This window comes from Tasmannia lanceolata, unplaced genomic scaffold (assembly GCF_043159265.1).
Source record: "Tasmannia lanceolata isolate RefF3 unplaced genomic scaffold, GAP_Taslan_0.1 ptg000016l, whole genome shotgun sequence".
NCBI lineage: Eukaryota > Viridiplantae > Streptophyta > Magnoliopsida > Canellales > Winteraceae > Tasmannia > Tasmannia lanceolata.
The window spans coordinates 10,047,556-10,065,786 of NW_027518693.1; the positions used below are offsets into that span (position 1 = coordinate 10,047,556).

An 18,231-nucleotide genomic window follows, 5' to 3' on the forward strand; every position below is an offset into this window, starting at 1 on the left:
TCCTTGATAAATTAGCGTCTCCAAGTGAAGATGAATGTGTAGTTGCTATAGCTTTTAAGGCCGAGTTCTACCTAGGGGTGCAACTCGGGTTGGGTTCAACCCGAAAAAGAGTCGGGTCGGGTCGGGTTGAGTTTTCCCAACCCGGGTTGAGTTCGGGTTGGGTTCTAGTTGACGGTTTAGGCAACCTGACCAGAGTTCAACCCGACAGTTTTTTAAGAATTTTTTTTCTAAACTTAAAATTTTGGGTTGGAAAAAAGTCCTCGTCGGGTTGAAAATTGGATCAGGTCGACTTCAGGTTGGAAAAAAGGGTTATTCAAGTTGGGTCGGGTTGGCCTCAACCCGACCCGTCCTCAGTTGCACCCCTAGTTCTAACCAGGTCTCAACAACTTTCTCCATGATTGTGGATCATCGCTTTCTTATTTTCTAGCTATTCATTTAGGGGCACAAATCAAATAGTCGGGATCGTTTGTTCTCCGTGATTTTTGGGTCATGGCCCAGTGATCTATTTTCTAAAGATACATGGCAATTATCGTATAAAACATGTAATTGATTGAAGAGTACACGATAATTGGACTTTACATGCTGGATTAACACTAGTCCCTAAAGCAGTATTAAAGGAACAAAGGGTACTTCAAACAATTTAAGCATGTGAAGGGGTAGATAAGTGGTCCATGACTTGAACTTGAATGGCTTGCTTGGAAGGGGCAGATTGTAAAGCCCTTATCATCGGCTTAACCCTTTCAATTCCCTTTATAATACCCAAAAACATTAGTCTATATAGAACCACCATCCCTGCCAAGATAGCCAGATCAACCCATTTGGAGTAAACCATCTCAACTTGCCAAATATTTCTCAGAATTTCATCACCAGTAATGGTGTGTGGTCCTCCTGCTTGATTGCTAGGGAAAGTAAGTCCCAAGTACTCATTCTTGTAGAATCCTTGGTTAGCATACTTGTGGAAGGCAATGTAGTACATTGGGTATCTCCAAAATGGCTTGGGGAGATTGTTTGGCAATTGGAAGAAGCCACCACTCAGTATCATCAGCCCTTGGATTCCGGCACCGGTGATTATACCCATGAGAAAGTTCGGTACAATGCTTGCGACCATCATCATCAAGCTCTCGACTAACATCATACATACAAATAACACCAAAGCAAAGTATGTGAAGTGTTCGACCGATCTCTGAAGGCCGACAAGGTAGTAGGCCACGGCGCCTGGGATCACAGAGACTAGAAACAAGAAGGGAATAGCAGAAAATGTGTTTCCAATAACAAATACACTGACACCGTAATGCCCATTTAGTCTCTCTCGTCCAAAGATCTACAATTAAAGTTGGCCAAAGGAAAAAAAGATGTGTAAATGATTAGTGTGACAATCAATTTTGTTTTTGAAATGGTGGAATTTTATTAAAGGAAGAAAGAAAGATCATGACCGAGCATGTCATGGGAGTCAGAGAATACCAAGATATGAAAAATGTAACAGAATGAACGGTTCTGTGACCGTTGGAATGAAACGGTGTGAAGGGAATTGTGAAAAACCATGAGTGAAAGGCCATGAAGGCCAAAGGACATGTAGGGTTCTATAAAAACCCAATTGTTCCCTTAATTGTTCATTCGATTGATTGAGATCATTCCTGCCATTGTCACACAAAAGAATTTCTTATTGGAAGAAATTTCAAAGCACTACCTCTTCACCATTTTCTCATCTCATAACATTTCTCTAATATTCATTCAACTTTTCATTTGAAAATCTCTCTGTAAGCCATCAAAAAAAAGGTACAAGAATAACAGTAATCAAGGTGGTAAGAAATTTGTTATGTTCCTACGTGGGGGCCTGTCACCATGTCACTTGTTCGAGTCATGGAAGGGACAACATGTGGAAAGGTCTACTTAAAAAAAAGTCCAGAAGTGAAAGCCGCCACTGAGTAAGTCACCGAGGACATCGGATGCGAAAGCATGGTGGAATGTTACGATCCTCGGTGGGAGCCTTCCTAGGTATGAGACTAAGTGGGACCCAACCAGGTATGGGCCGGGACAAGTTTAAAGGGCCTTTCCTAACGGATTCCAACAGCTCTTGAGATTTTCGCTTATTGGTTAGGTACCAAACAAAATCATTAAACTATTTCTCAATAATTATTAAAGATTTCTATAGATACATAGAAATTTTTATTTGGTTCAAGAAATGATCATCCCATAAAATTCATTAGTATTAGACATAGTGAAGTTCATTGGTATTTTTATATGCTCTCCTCTTTTGTAGAATAAAAGTTCATATATAGTTCTTTAATCAAGAAAATTATACTTTTAAGAATTATGAGATCTTAACCATAGATTACTCTCATCTTCTGGTTTTCTCAACTGAAAACCATGATTTTTAATTTTTGAAAATACTACAATGAAGTTTACTAAATTCATCTAACCTTCATATCCTCTACAAAAGATGGGAATCCGCCAATCGTCATGAATGTCAAGAATGAAGATATAAATATGAGCATTGACCCTCTCTCCTGAAAAAATAAAAACCAATCAAAATTATATGAGCTAACATATTCATCCTTGTTTTCTTGAGTTGTAGGTGATTTTCTATAGCATGATATAATATGCTTGAGTTTTCATTTCAAGGGGATTAAGTTTTCAAAACTTTCAGATGTGGAACAAAAATTTAGACGTAAAAACAAGTTTTCTTAAAGCACAAGTAAAATACCAAAATACTCATTAATGACTCTTTAGAAAACGAAACCAAAATAAGGGTCATTTGGTGAATCATTTTCTAAAAATTTGAAAAACTTCTATCATGATATCTTTGTAAACTAGAAACATAAAATAAATGCCTTAATAAATCCCACCTGAATTGACCCAAAACTGTAGCCAATGTTAGTGTATATGGTGCCAATGCACAAAGATATTCCTAAGTAAATTGCAAGACGTAGCCAATAGTAGCCTAGGTCCCTGTACATGTTCACAAAGGATCTTTTGGTGAGGACAACGCATTGAGTAAGGAAACTAGCTTGGCTTTCCTTCATCTCCAAAGATCCTCCTTCCTACAAATCAAATGGGCCCTTGTAAGCATGTCATTAGCACAAATATAATTAGACCAAAGTCATAAAAAGTTGTCTAAAGCAGCGATGAACTTGTTCGACCAAGCCAAGTCTAGGAAAACCTTAGCGGCCGGGTCGACTTGCTTACCCATCAACAAGTTTTGAATTGAGTTTTGGGCTTTTAGAATACTTGTATGTTCAACTACAGGGCTTACCATTTTACATATCTCAGCTACCCATCTTGATACTTGTTGATGAGTGATGGATGACTTGTATGACTTCACAAGAATGTCAATTGCTTCAGTAGCCGTTTTGGTCCCTATCCCTTGCTCAATGTCCTAATAAAAAAAACCAAGGATTTGAATAGGATTTCTTTAAGAGATGATAAGAGCTACTAAAACATAAATATGTGAAAGAAAAAAGCCTCCTTCTCACCTGATCGAAGTCTTTGTTGATTGTTCTAAGGTAGTGATCACAAGGGCTCCTCAGTAATGGGCATGGGAACCCATTCAATGCAAAAAACTACAGCAAATCAAATCCAAAGCATCCTTAATTAGTTCATTTATGCTCATTTGCAGTCAAAGCAGGGCCGAAATAAATTGCTGCTCGACGTAAAACAAAATTTACACCCATATTTTGTTGAAGTATAAATGAATAAATAACGCCAACTCTTACAACTTAAGTTTTCTGAGTAATTGGTTGTTTCATGTGGTATCAGAGCTAGGTTCAAAACCCAACAACTCCTTGGTATTAAAATCCACAGGTACAACTTACCCAAAGGAAGAGGGATCACATGTGAGGGGGAGTGTTGAAGTATAAATGATTAAATAAGACCAACTCTAAATTGGAGTATAGGTCACATTTTCTACTTAAAAAATAGGGAAAAATACACTTAGACCCCCTGTGGTTTCTGACACATTCAACTTGACCCCGAAAGTTTAAAAAGTTACAAGTAGACCCCCTGTGGTTTCAAAACGTGACAAGTACACCTCCTCAGTCAACTGCCCGTCAGTTTAACTTGACGGAAAGACTAAAACTAACCATGGTTAATATTTTGAGGACAGAAACACCCTCATTTGCAGAGGAATTAGGATTACGCCATTTTCCACCGCCGTCGTCACCCCTCTGGCCACTGCCGTCATCGCCGCCGCCGCATTCGCCATCTCTGGCCACCGTCGTCACCTCCACCACAAACAATCGAACCCCACCCCATGGCTACATCAAACTCACATTTCAAGAAAAAAACTTTGATAAAAACAAAAAATAAAGCCCTAAAACATTAGGTTTTTGTGCAAATCATTATAATGATGTTAATGAAGACAAATAAAACTCCTAAATGGAGGGTTTAGGTTGATAAATCAACAAGGGTTTGAATCAAACCCCAATTTTTAGTTTTCAAGTATGAAAACCCTAATTTTCAGTTGGGGAAGATGAGGGCATTTTGGTCTTTTCCCCCACGCCGTCAGCTCCGTCTAGTTAAAAAAAAACCAATGAAACCACAAGGGGTCTACTTGTAACTTTTTAAACTTTTGGGGTTAAGTTGAATGTGTCAGAAACCACAGGGGGTCTAAGTGTATTTTTCCCTAAAAATATGTATAAAATTAGTTTACTCCCATTTTACGTCGAAAGATGCTTTTGATTAACTAATTAGAACAAATATATGGGTGTCAATGATATATATATATATATATATTCTGAGTGCAAGTTTGGCCCTGTGAGCCCTGACCTGCCCTGAGCCCGAACAGGGTCAGGGTTAGAAAATCGGACCCTGAGGGCGGGTTTGGGCACATTTTTTTGGCCCTGACTTAGGGTTGGGTCGAGTTCAGGGTTGATATCCCGGGCTGACCCGACCCCCTTTACACTTTACCCCGGCCCACCCTGACCGACCCGACCTTGTTTACACTTTACCCGTGGCCCACCCTTGAGCCTTTCTGTTTTTCATTTCTCCATATATTGGGTTTTGGTTATGTGTTTATCACCAAAAATCATATATCAATTAGAATTTTAGATTGTGTGGAAGCATTTTGATTTTTGACAATAAAACAAACTGAAAACATGTATAATTGCCCGGCTCGGTCCGACCCAAGCAGGGTCGGCCCGGCCAGGCCCAATTTGGGCCAATCAGGGCGGGCAAGGGTTGGGCTGAACCCTGTAGGGCAGGCATTGGGTTGAGGATTTTCGGCCCTGACTCAAGGTCAGGGCGGGTCAGGGCTAAGATAATTGATGCTAGGGTTGGGCTAGGGTTTTGCAAAATCCGACCCAACCCAACCCTGTTGCAGCCCTAATATATATATAACAACTCTAATGATTGATTTATGTATCAATTACCTCGTTGGCCTCTGAAGCAGGGCCAAAATAAACTGCTCGACCGGAAGAGAGAAGGCAAAGATTATGGAAGAGCTCAAACACCTCACTACAAGGCTGATGGATGGATGCAATGACAGTTCTTCTATGGTGCTGTGCGAGGCCCACAATTTTACTCATGACATGGTATGATGCTGCACTATCAAGCCCACTTGTGGGCTCATCTAAGAAAAGAAGCTTTGGGCGTGTTAAGATCTCTATGCAAATGCTCAGCCTCCTCTTTTGTCCCCCACTAAGTCCTTTTGAGTCCCACCCTCCTATTCTAGTATTCGCCGCATCTTGCAACCCCATCTCGCTTATTGTCATCTCTGCTCTCTCCTTCTTCTCAGATTTCGACATTGAGTTAGGAAGCTTGAGCTGGGCGGAGTAGTATACAGCTTCTTTAACAGTTAGCGTCGTCATTAGAGCATCATCTTGAGTAACATAGGCCTGAATTAATGAAAAAAAAAACCCCTTGGTTAAAACTTGCAAAAGATAGTGAAAACATGATATAGGGTTAAGAATTATAAGTTGAATCGTTGTGTCAGCCACTCTGACTAAAACTCCGCCAACGTATTAAAAAAAAGAGTCAACTCAGATGATTCAATGATTGATGTGGTTAGCTTTTCATTAGCTCGGAAGGGAAAAACTCGGACTCAGACGAGAACTTGGCGAAGTAAAATTCGAGTCAACTTGGGTGGGTCAATAATTAACTATAAGAATTTTTAAATTAGTTGTATCAATCATCCATGGCCTACTCGGAAAAAGTCTCAGGATGGTATACTTTGTCTATCATTCAATTCCATAAGGTAGCTGTATTGAATGATATTACCATATATGTATTTATACATCTATTCAAACATTGCATCTGAGAATAAGCTAAATTGAATGATGTACTAACCGAGGTTCCAAATGCCAGTGTTTGCTTTCGACCATTGATAAGGATCTCTCCCGATTGCCTAGTGTTTGAGCCCAATCTACCTGCAAATTATGGTTGCTAATGTGAAACTCATGCATTGAATAAAGCCAAAATTGTGTAGAAAATCTTGGCAAAAAGAAATAAGTCTATTGGGACCAATCAATTACAAAAAATCCACCTTATGGGAGATATATTAGATATCACTACTAGACCTGGCAAGAATTGACCCGGACCCACGGTTTGACCTGGCCCACCCATAATTTCCGGGTCCTGGTCAATATTTTGTGACCCGTTTCTAAGTTTACCCGTGGGTCAACCTGGCCCGTTAAAACTTGGCGGGTCCGGTTAGCGGGTCCAACCGGACCCGCGGTGCCGTAGAAGTGAAAACAAAGTAGTTTTTCAGTAATTGTCATATTTTCAGACCTATTCTTTGTAGTTTTTTCTGTAATTGTCATATAAATGTACCTTTTTAGGTACTTTTTTCCATAATTTTGCTACTTTACAGCACTTTTTTCGTGATTTTCCTCCAAAGCTTTAGTTCCTCATGATTATTATTGCTAGCTTCTTTTGGTAATTATTTTGAGGGTCATTTTGAAATTTTCAGGATCATTTTTACCCATAAGAATCTTTAGTAACAATCATCAGTATGACATCATTTAATGGCCGTTTGGAATTTGATCCTGGAAAAAATTTATAAAAAAGGGGAGTGATAAATCGACTCCTCAAATTGATAAATCGACTCCCCATGTGTCTTTCTCTCTCCTCTAGGTTACAGAGAGAAAGAGCAGAGAGATAGACACATGGGGAGCCAATTTATCCATTTGGGGAGTCGATTTATCACTGCCCTATAAAAAATTCAGGACTACTTGATTTAAGAATTTTTAGGAATTGTTTGGATGCCCAAATCCCAGTTAGTACAGGGATTGTTTAGCGAGGATGAGGCGCCATACTGGAAGTCTCTTTTTCAAGGGAGACTTTTTCCAAGAATAATTTTCCCTAAACCAGACAGTGCCATGTTTTGATAAAAAAAAAAACATGGTACTGATATAACTGGGATTTGCAGTACCATGTTTTGATAATTGCAGTACCATGTTTTGATCATTAAGAAGATAAACTTGCCATGTCTTTTTTTTATTTAATCAACTATAAAGGCTATTATAACTCTCAAAAAGCTCTCGGCAGCCAATGAAATTTTCAGGGTCATTTTGACCCGGCCCGTTTGACCCGGACCCGGACCCGTACAGCTGGGTCAAGCCCGGCCCGCCAGTTTGCCAAGTCTAATCACTACATTAAATACTATTCTATTGATGTCAATATATCCTATTGCTTAGAAATTAGTCCTAGGGCTGCAACAGGGTAGGGTTGGGTCGGGTTTTTCAAAACCCAAGCCCAACCCTGGATCCCATTATCTCGGCCCTGACCCACCCTGACCCTGAGTCAGGGCCGAAAAACCTCAACCCATTGCCCGCCCTGATTGGCCTTGATTAGGCAGGGCCGGGCCGGGCTGGCCCTAATTGACCCTAGTGCAAATACCTGTTAAGAGTGCCAAAAATAAAGCAACCACTTATCATATAAAACAAAATGATCAATAAACAGAGAAAGAGAACAAAATTAGACAATATGAATTCAACAACATGACGGGCAACAGAGACAATTAATAATAATAATCTAAAGAAACATCAAGCCAAGATAATAGAAAACATTAGCAAAAGAAACATGCACAGATGGTTCAATTCTATAATAGAAAACTTAGGGTCGGGCCGGGTCAAGGTGACCCGGGGCATTAACCCAGAACCCGGCCCGACCTGAGTCAAGGTCTAAAAAAATGAACCCTGACCCGCCCTCAGGATTGGAAAATTCAGCCCAGACCCTGTTCGGGCTCAGGGCAGGTCAGGGCTGGCAGGGCCAAACTTGCACCCCAAATTAGTCCTTTATTAAGAACAATCTGTCACAAAAATCCAATTATATTTACCTACGAATGCATCCAAGAGTGTAGACTTGCCACAACCAGAAGGACCCATAATGGCTAAGACCTCACCAGGCTGAGCATAGCCTGTGAGCCCTTGAAGGAGACCTCGATTCCCTGCATTACCGTTTGAAACTGTCACCCATAAGTCCTCCCATGTCAAGAAAACACCATACTCGTCCAAACCAGGCCCAAGTGTGCCCCACTTATGGTGCCCCTTCTCTTCATGGCTTGGCATACTCACACATTCCACCTCTATTGAGCTCCTCATTTCGATATTGCCGTGTGATGGCGCTAATGATGGCGTGTTACAGATGGAGCTAATAGAAGGAGAAGCCATGCTAACTTGAGTAAAAACTAGCAAGCAACTTGTGAGAGAGAGAGAGAGAGAGAGAGAGAGAGAGAGAGAGAGAGAGAGAGGAGGATGACTTGAAGGACAAAATATGGTAGAATTTAAAGAAATTTGAAATGGCCTTGCTACCAAAATATCATGAAATATGTAACACGTTTTCGGTCATAATTAAGCCATAAAGGTGTGAAATACATGTATGATGTCGTGTACTTGTCTGGGATTTGTGGCTGTAGGGTGTGGAGTTGAAATCTCTCTAGAGAATTGAACAAGGGAGCTGTTTACATTTTCACCTTGATGTGAGTACGTTCTAAGCAGTGTCACCTTCAATATAAAGATTGATGGAACAGAAGTAGAACAAGAAGGAGGTTCACATGTGGGAGTGATAGATTAGTTGATGTTATTTCTTTGGAACGTTGTGAACCCCCCTTGAAATGATTTGGGAAACCTGATTAAAAACACAGCAAGCCACATGAGATACAAAACAAAAGAAGCAAACACAAGATTTAGGTGGTACATCATGGTATGTGACAATGTGGAAATACTTATATTTTGCCTTGGATGAACCACCAAATGACTGTAGAAAGCCAAGAACACTCTCTCCAATCCACTTTCTCTTATTAGGAAAAAGAACACGGAAATGGATGGGGACGAGTTATAAGGGAATGGGCACCCTCCCTCTAATAGCTAGCTTTTAGGGGTGAGTTCTACCAAGTTAAATTCCTTACACTAATCAATGATGTATTAGGAGGACCTATTGGTCAAAAAATAATGGGTCCCACATATAATTATTGATTTTATACAAGTGAGGCCAATATAGAGGGGCCAAAAAAAAATGGCGATCCAAAATATATACTGTAAGATACCGAATGGGCAAAAAAAGCTGATTATTGATTTTATACAAGTGAAAAATGCTTGCACGAGTTCACTGTTCCCAAAAATGCAAAACTCATGATTTTCAAACACAATTTGTACATTTTTATCTTTTTTTGCTCACAATTATCTTTAGCACTGCCAATCTATTTTTACATTTACTAGCCTTAATATAAGCGTTTCTAGGAGTCTCTTTCATGAAGTTACAATAAATAGGGAATTGCTAGCATCTATCGCCGGAAGGCTTTTCGCGGCTGGTCTGTCTCCATTCACTAGGTGCATGGTCTGAATTGCGACAGACCAGCCGCGAAAAGCCTTCTGCGATGGAGCTTAGCAAATCCCATATTTTAATTAGAAAATAAGTATATTAAGAAAGAAAAAAAAAAACTGATGTGGTTTGAAAAAAAAAAGGGGGCAATTATCATGAAAAATTATTCTAACGAGATGACAAAAATACCCCTAATTAGAGCTTAATTTTCAAGTGAATGGAAAAATTATCTCAACAGTTGTGTCAAGACTAATACGGGCAATAGAAGAGAGTCTGACCGGAAAATGAGGTGAATCAGCCATTAGAGAATCGATCTAGAATTTAATGCGGCCACCTGAGCAGGCCACAGAGATGATGGCATTTTCCTAAAAATTCACAAAGAAGACGATGATGTCAGAGATTTGAGAGCAATAATTGAGTGTAATTAAATTCCACCACCAGCACCTCTCAATTCTTGTACTAGTTTCACATCTTGGACTTTTCATTAGTTCCTACCAGATACTTACAGCATATCAACATCTGGGATCCCAAAATCATGGTGAAATGCCGCTATTACAATATGTTACAATTCTACGATACTGTTAAAGATAAGAAGTAAAAAAAGAGTTTTGCTTCCTTATCCTCCCCCTCAAATTAAATGAATGATACTGACAGCATACCAACATCGGAGTAGTTGGTTGGTGCGGCCATTACTTCCCATCTAAAGGCAATTATTGTGGTAGAGCTACACGGATGCACAGGTTAATTAGCACCTCTCAATTCTCGTACTCTTGGGCTTTTCATTAGTTCGTACCAGATACTTATAGCATACCGACATCTGGGATCCGAAAATCATGGTGAAATATCAACACGTTCCCATCTCACTTTTCAATATGGGACCTCACAAAATAAATAGGATGGAAGATTTTTCGTGGTTCTACATAGGGCTGCAACTCGAGCCGGGGTAAAACCCGACCCGCATTGACCCTACCCAAAAATAGCCTGGGTTGGATTTAGGTTTCATGGGTTTCGAGTCGAGCCGGGTTGAGCATTCAAAAGCCCGCATGAATCTCAGGTCGAGCCGGGTTTGAAGGGACCCGACCCGACCCGAGTTACATAAGTTATTGTATGTACATTTTTTTCTATTGTTAGTTAAAAGTTAAAAGTGAAAACCCACACACCCACTGTTATTGTATGTGAGTGTAATTTCTGCTTCTATGAGTTGAGTTGATTCAAGTGTTTGATTCAGCATTGTTTGATTGTAATTACAACATTGTTTGATTACAGCATTGTTTGATTCAACTGTAATGTGAGTGTAATTACATCATTGTTTGATTCAAGTGTAATGTGAGTGTAATTTCTGCTTCTATGAGTTGAGTTGCCTTGCCAAACAAGATTTTTCATTAAAAAATTGCGTCAACGTGAAAAAACCCCGACCCGGCCCGAGATATTTCTCGGGTAGGGTTGGGTTCTCCAAAACCCGACCTGCCCGACCCGAGTTGCAGCCCTAGTTCTACACCTACTTCATCACTTGATCTTTAATTTATATTGAATTAGTATTTCAAAAGATGCTGACAAGGGCCAGAACGTGGCCAAAGCAAATCTTAGTTGACATGCGGAGTACTTGGTTGGTGCGGCCATAACTTGGGAGAGTTAAAGAAGTTTTGATCGACTTCAAGGCATAATGGAGTCGACCAAGGGGAGTCTACAATGCCGGAGAGGAGTCTTGAAACTATGTATTAATTAAATTTTGTTGATTGGAAGATTCGTCACATCTTTCATGATGGAGTCTTGAAACTAAGTATTAATTAAATTTTGTTCATTGGAAGATTCGTCACAACTTTCGTGATGGAAATAGATGTGCAGACTGGTTTGTGAACAAAGGTGTCATCTCCTTTGGCCATTTTGCTATACCCCTCCAAGGATAAATATTAGTTTCTTGCAGAAAATGCGTCTAGCTTATTTCAATTTTCTTTCGGCAGATTGCTTATTTATATGAGTTTATGTTCCCTCTTTTGGTTCGTTTGTGGGACGTCTCTTCATGTTTGCGTGGGGCTTCATCTCCTTGATGGCCCTACTTATGTAGGTCGTTGTTGTTGTTCTTGTAATCTTGTATTATTGTTCTTACATCCAATAAAGAATTCTTTAATTTTTAGAAGCAATAGAGGAGGGAGGGGGGGGGGGCTACATCATTTCTATTAGCAAGTGTTGACCACCATGCTCTACTAGCATGGAATCTCCATCATTCATTGAAGCATACACTACTAAGATTAAAGATCTCACCCCTCGGTATGGAAGGCCAATATTGATTGAATCATCTAAATATGGAATGCCATCCATAACAGTCCAAACAATATACAACGGTCAAGACCTCTTCGCTTGATATAATGATATAGATGTCCACCATTGATTGAAGATCTCTCCCCCTAAGATGGAATCCAATCCATGCAATGTAGAAGGTCAACTCAATATGCAAACCATCCATCACCATGCCATCCATCACCATGCCATCATATGGTCTGGCACTCAAGGTGTTACGAACCTGAATCGGTTTGTAACGTGATTGATCTTCTTAGAGGGAAGATCAGCCTCTTGATCTACTTCGAGGGAAGGATCAATCCTCCTTTGTGCAAAAAAACACACTTTCTAATATGATTTCTTCATTGATTTTTATTACAATAGCATGTGTCTATATAAAGCACTCAAAGATAAACATAAAAAGATCTGGAAAGATCTTATTATAAGAATAGAAATAGCTAATTAGAGACTATCATAATCTAACCTAACTACTAAATATATCAGATCTAGTAAGATCCAATCTTATTCTCTAAAATAGTATATTAATTTATTCCACAACAACTGGGTCCCGTTTAAGCACGTAACATTCCACCCCAGCCTTGTCCTCTAGGTTGGAGATTGCATACCAATGGGTGAAAATCATATCTTGAGCATTTTCCAAAAGTTTTTTTCCGTCTTCCTCCTTTTCTTCTTCTCTTTGTCTTGCAGTTTGTCATCATCAATGGTTGAGACAACTCCATTTTCAAAACGATCTCATCACAGCATGTTAGAAAATTGATGTACAAATTTGTAATTTAGGATTCGAGAATACCTTATAACAAATTAACCTCACAACTTGAAGACAGAGATCAATAATACTATTTTCTGCCATAATAATCTGTAAAGAAAAAGAGAAATCGTTAGATCACTTATCAAATTGAGGCACGAAGAATCTTCGCTGTCCTTAAGGCAAATCTCGCCCCCACTATGACAAATCAACGGTGCAGATGGGCGTCTCAGCGTATGCCTCCAGGATACAACAACTCTCGCTCCAGGGGTGTGCACTCACACAGCCCGGATGCCTAAGAACTCGCTTATATTTGCCAAAAGCCTTGAGCAGAAAACCAGAGAGAAAACCAGAGAAGAGAAAGAGCAGAAGTAGAATCCGTCAAGGATATCTTTCTGTTTTCTCTAAAACCAATTTTATAGAAAGGTAAGCGACACGTTAGGGTGAAACGTCGCACTCTTTTAGTGCGTGAGAGACATTTTCCAAACGGTAACTAAACCACGATTAAGGAATCTCAAACGGTAAAAACGAGTTAAAACAAAAATAAATAAATTCTTGATCGTTAAAAGAAAAAAATAAATAATAGAAAAAGAAAAGCCTTAAGTCCACGCGCGCGGCCGGGCGACGCGCGCGTGTGGTAAGATCAAAAGCCCACCGGACCCAAGTGGGCAATCCGTGCGCGTAGGATCCCCATGACCTCTTGCTCATTCACAAGGCTAAGAAAGTGAAAGTATATATATGGCCACTCTCATCCTCTCACACATCCCATCTAGGACTAAAGTTTTCTCATGACTTTAGTCTTTTTGGAGGGAAGTCCAAAAGTATACATATAATGACTCAAAACACCACATTGTAAGTTTGAATTACACAAAGACTTTTTTCACATAAAAAGTCAACACGGCATTCATCAAAGCCCCTTCTTTGTATTTTTCTAGAATGATCTGGATGCTGACGCACTGATGGCTGTGGGCGAGAACTTTTTCAATGGCGTTGGATAATTTGTGAGGAACGACACTCTTCGGCGGCGAACTTTCTTTTGTGGCTTTTTTGCCTTTTCCTTTCGCTGATTGTTTTCTCTCTTCCTCTTTTCTCCTCTTTTTCTATTTCCCCGTTTACTTTTTATCATACAAGACTTCTCAAATGCCACCCTGATTTTGTTCAAGCCTTATGTAAAACGCTAATGTACTTCCATCAATTCCAAAACAAGAGCTTTGATCTTCTGAAAATCTTCGCGCATCAAATCTGAAGACGTAGCCATGGTTGTTACGAACCTGAATCGGTTCGTAACGTGATTAATCTTCTTAGAGGGAAGAGCAGCCTCTTGATCCACTTCGAGAGAATGATCAATCCTGCTTTGTGCAAAAAGACACAATTTCTAATAGGGCTGCAACTCGAGCCGGGTAAAACCCGACCCGCATCAACCCGACCCGAAAATAGCCTGGGTCGGGTTCAGGTTTCATGGGTTTCGGGTCGAGCCGGGTTCAGCATTCAAAAGCCCGCATGAATCTCGGGTCGAGCCGGGTTTGAAGGGGCCCGACCCGACCCGACCCGAGTTACATAAGTTATAGTATGTATATTTTTTTCTATTGTTAGTTAAAAGTTAAAGGGATAATTACATTTACACCCCCTCTAGTTTCTGACACATCCACTTCCACCCCTATAGTTTAAAACGTGACAAATACACCCTTGTAGTTTCAATTTGTTTAAGGTAGGCCCCCTCAGCGGAAGGTTCGTCCATAGATTGAAGGGTTAGGATGATTCGATGGAGCTGATTTTTTGGGCACACCCTAACTATGTCAAGACCCATCAAATGAACGCTTTGGATCATCCAAACAATGTGGGCCCACATTATTTGGATGATTTTTTGGTAGTGTTTGGATTCGGGTAGGGGCCCACATTATTTGGATGATCCAAAGCGTTCATTTGATGGGTCTTGACATAGATATGGTGTGCCCAAAAAATCAGCTCCATCGGATCATCCTAACCCTTCAATCTATGGACGAACCTTCAGCTGAGGGGGTAAACCTTAAACAAATTGAAACTACAGGGGTGTATTTGTCACGTTTTAAACTATAGGGGTGGAAGTGGATGTGTCAGAAACTAGAGGGGGTGTAAATGTAATTATCCCAAAGTTAAAAGTGAAAACCCACGCACCCACTGTTACTGTATGTGAGTGTAATTTCTGCTTCTATGAGTTGAGTTGATTCAAGTGTTTGATTCAGCATTGTTTGATTGTAATTACAACATTGTTTGATTACAGCATTGTTTGATTCAAGTGTGATGTGAGTGTAATTACATCATTGTTTGATTCAAGTGTAATGTGAGTGTAATTTCTGCTTCTATGAGTTGAGTTGCCTTGCCAAACAAGAATTTTCCTTAAAAATTTGCGTCAACGTGAAAAAACCCGACCCGACCCGAACCGACCCGAGATTTATCATGGGTAGGGCCGGGTTTGGGAATCGTGGGTTTTCCGAAAAAAAACCCGACTCGACCCGACCCGAGATATTTCTCGGGTAGGGTTGGGTTCTCCAAAACCCGACCCGCCCGACCCGAGTTGCAGCCCTAATTTCTAATATGATTTCTTCATTGATTTCTATCACAATAGCATGTGCTTATATAAAGCACTCAAAGATAAACATAAAAAGATCCGGAAAGATCTTATCATATATATATATATATGTAAAGAAGAATCCTACAAGCTATGGCACGTGGCAACACCTCCTCTATCCTGCCATTGTATCCCGTTTTTTGTCAAAGAAGTTCAATAAGTATTCAATTTTTATTGTCCATAATTTCAATACGTTTTTGGAAATGTATGCCTCTTCCTTTCCAAACGGATACAACCATTGATTTCCTTTTTAACAAAGATTCATTTCCAATCCCCTTTCAGAGAGTTTCCTTCTACTTTTATTCTCACACCAAATAGAATTTGATTTAAATGGGAAATGTTACCCATTTATGGCTGAGTACCAACTAACCAAGGAATTAATGGGAATCTGCCAAGAAAAAAACCTCTCCATTTATGGCTCTATGGCATTATTATTGCCTTAAAAAAATTCATTTCATCCCAGGATCCCATTGGAACCGTCAGCATTTATTTGTAAAGAACTCCTTTGCTATTCCTTATTCAATTCATTTCCTAACGCATACAAACATTTTTATATAAATATTTCCTTTCTTACAGACGCATGCAAACCCAGCCATTCTTTCATACCCTCGGTGTGCCCTCCATTGTAGTAGAATACTGAGGCAGAACATATGGAGCAATTTTTGTTGTCACACCGCTGTCAGATGCAATCACAGTAGCTAAATGTGATGGTTCTCTTTCCTGGAATAGCCCATGAGACAGACGGTTTACGAAAGGGGAGGAGGAAAGCTAGATGAATTCGGGAATGACGAGCACGGATGGGGAACGACCAAGGCTCTCGAATGCTTTTCTATCTACAAATTATATCCGGGCACAAGAGTCCATAGCTTCTGCTATTTGTTTTTAGTGATGATTTTATCTGTATGGCACTTCTCTCTATTTGTCGACAAACATGTAAATGTTGACTGTAATGCAAGATACCTCCAATCCATTTTTTTTACATGCTAAACACACTGGCATCCTTTCTTATTTTAATGAAAATGCCAGCCAAATAGTGTGTTGCGGGGAATCTCAAGAGGGCATCGGTTTATCTTTAACCCTTCGTGTAATGTAATCTCCTCACACGAGTCCTCTCAATTCTCTCCCTCTGACCCTCCTTGCCTCTCTCCCATGAGTTGATAGACCAATATTTCATGGAAAAAAAAACTTTCACAACTTGACAGAAAGTAGTGAAAATGCAGTGATTTTCTGGGAAAGACAAGGGAATATGAGCATGGGCATTTGTTTGTGAAATTAAACATACAATGCATTCGAAGTGTAACGTGAGTCCCATACAAGGGCATGTGTGTGTGATGTTTTTTTAGAGGACTTCAAAATAGTTCAAATTTAAGAGTTTTTATATGGTGCAAGCCCTTATAGTGCCTTTTTTAAAAATAGTACTGTATGGACCATATCATAAATGCCCTTTGGTGATAGCAAACAAATGGGGGTGCCCTTTCATCTTATTCTTGCAAGGGCGCCCTTCAATCTAGCGTTCCTCATATTGTAGAGTGCATCTCTCACGAGGGAAGAACTTACAAGCTCTAGTATTGTTCTCAGGGTAACCCTTTAGGGCCTCTTTGTATAATTTTGCATGAAAGCTTATGGGGAATGATATTTTTAGCACCTTTTCAACAGTGAGAATTAGGAAAGAACAAGCAAAAGAGGGGGGAATATTATTTTCCTAGGCCTTGATCGGATTGCAGGAAAAACATTTCTTGAAGAAAAACTTTCCCTACTATATGTTTCTTTTGACATAAAATGGGTGTAAAACAAATCTTACGCCAACTTTTTCACTTAAAATGGGGCATAAAATTTGTTTTATTATTTTTTTCAGAATTGATGGTATTATATTAGATAAGAGAAGCCAAGACCAAGAAGGTCATGGGCACAAGAAGGATACAAAAAAGAAAAGGGATAATTACATTTACACCCCCTCTAGTTTCTGACACATTCACTTCCACCCCTATAGTTTAAAACGTGACAAATACACCCCTGTAGTTTCAATTTGTTTAAGGTTTGCCCCCTCAGCTGAAGGTTCGTCCATAGATTAAAGGGTTAGGATGATCCGATGGAGCTGATTTTTTGGGCACACCCTATCTATGTCAGGACCCATCAAATGAACGCTTTGGATCATCCAAATAATGTGGGCCCATACCCGAATCCAAACACTACCAAAAAATCATCCAAATAATGTGGGCCCACATTGTTTGGATGATCCAAAGCGTTCATTTGATGGGTCCTGACATAGATAGGGTGTGCCCAAAAAATCAGCTCCATCGGATCATCCTAACCCTTCAATCTATGGACGAACCTTCAGCTGAGGGGGCAAACCTTAAACAAATTGAAACTACAAACCTTAAACAAATTGAAACTAAAGGGGTGTATTTGTCACGTTTTAAACTATAGGGGTGGAAGTGGATGTGTCAGAAACTAGAGGGGGTGTAAATGTAATTATCCCAAAAGAAAAAACACGGCTATGATAATAAAACTCAATATTACAGTAGGATTTCCTTATTTCCTTTTTTCTATTATGATGATTTATGTTTTCAAATTTTGCTTTCCGTAATTTCTATATAATGTAGATGCCGTATGACTTTTGAGCAAGGAATAATCAAAATTTGTGCAGTTTGCATATTGGAAGTCGAGTTTCCTCGAATTTAGCTCACCCTTTCTCATCTTCTTTTCTATTTTCTTTTCTGATAGAACAGTGTTATGTCAGTGAGAAAGTAAATACTACTTTTGCATTAGAATCCTTTGAGAAAGTAAATACCACTTTTGGATTGGAATCAGGTTTAGGCTTAAT

At 39.6% G+C, this 18,231-nt stretch overlaps 1 protein-coding gene across 1 annotated transcript in view; it reads right to left on the bottom strand.

Moving 5' to 3' along the window:
* The window catches only part of LOC143847870 (uncharacterized), a 35,050-nt gene extending 25,788 nt beyond the window's left edge, over positions 1–9,262 (bottom strand). Inside the window, exons 1-8 of the mRNA XM_077356667.1 lie at positions 8,273–9,262; positions 6,283–6,362; positions 5,367–5,831; positions 3,474–3,560; positions 3,254–3,376; positions 2,847–3,041; positions 2,421–2,507; positions 647–1,321 (exon numbers count right to left, since the gene is read on the bottom strand). Coding sequence (XP_077212782.1) covers positions 647–1,321; positions 2,421–2,507; positions 2,847–3,041; positions 3,254–3,376; positions 3,474–3,560; positions 5,367–5,831; positions 6,283–6,362; positions 8,273–8,606 — 2,046 coding nt within the window. The 5' untranslated portion in view covers positions 8,607–9,262. The remainder of the gene's footprint in view (positions 1–646; positions 1,322–2,420; positions 2,508–2,846; positions 3,042–3,253; positions 3,377–3,473; positions 3,561–5,366; positions 5,832–6,282; positions 6,363–8,272) is intronic.
* Between the last annotated feature and the right edge of the window lie 8,969 nt (positions 9,263–18,231).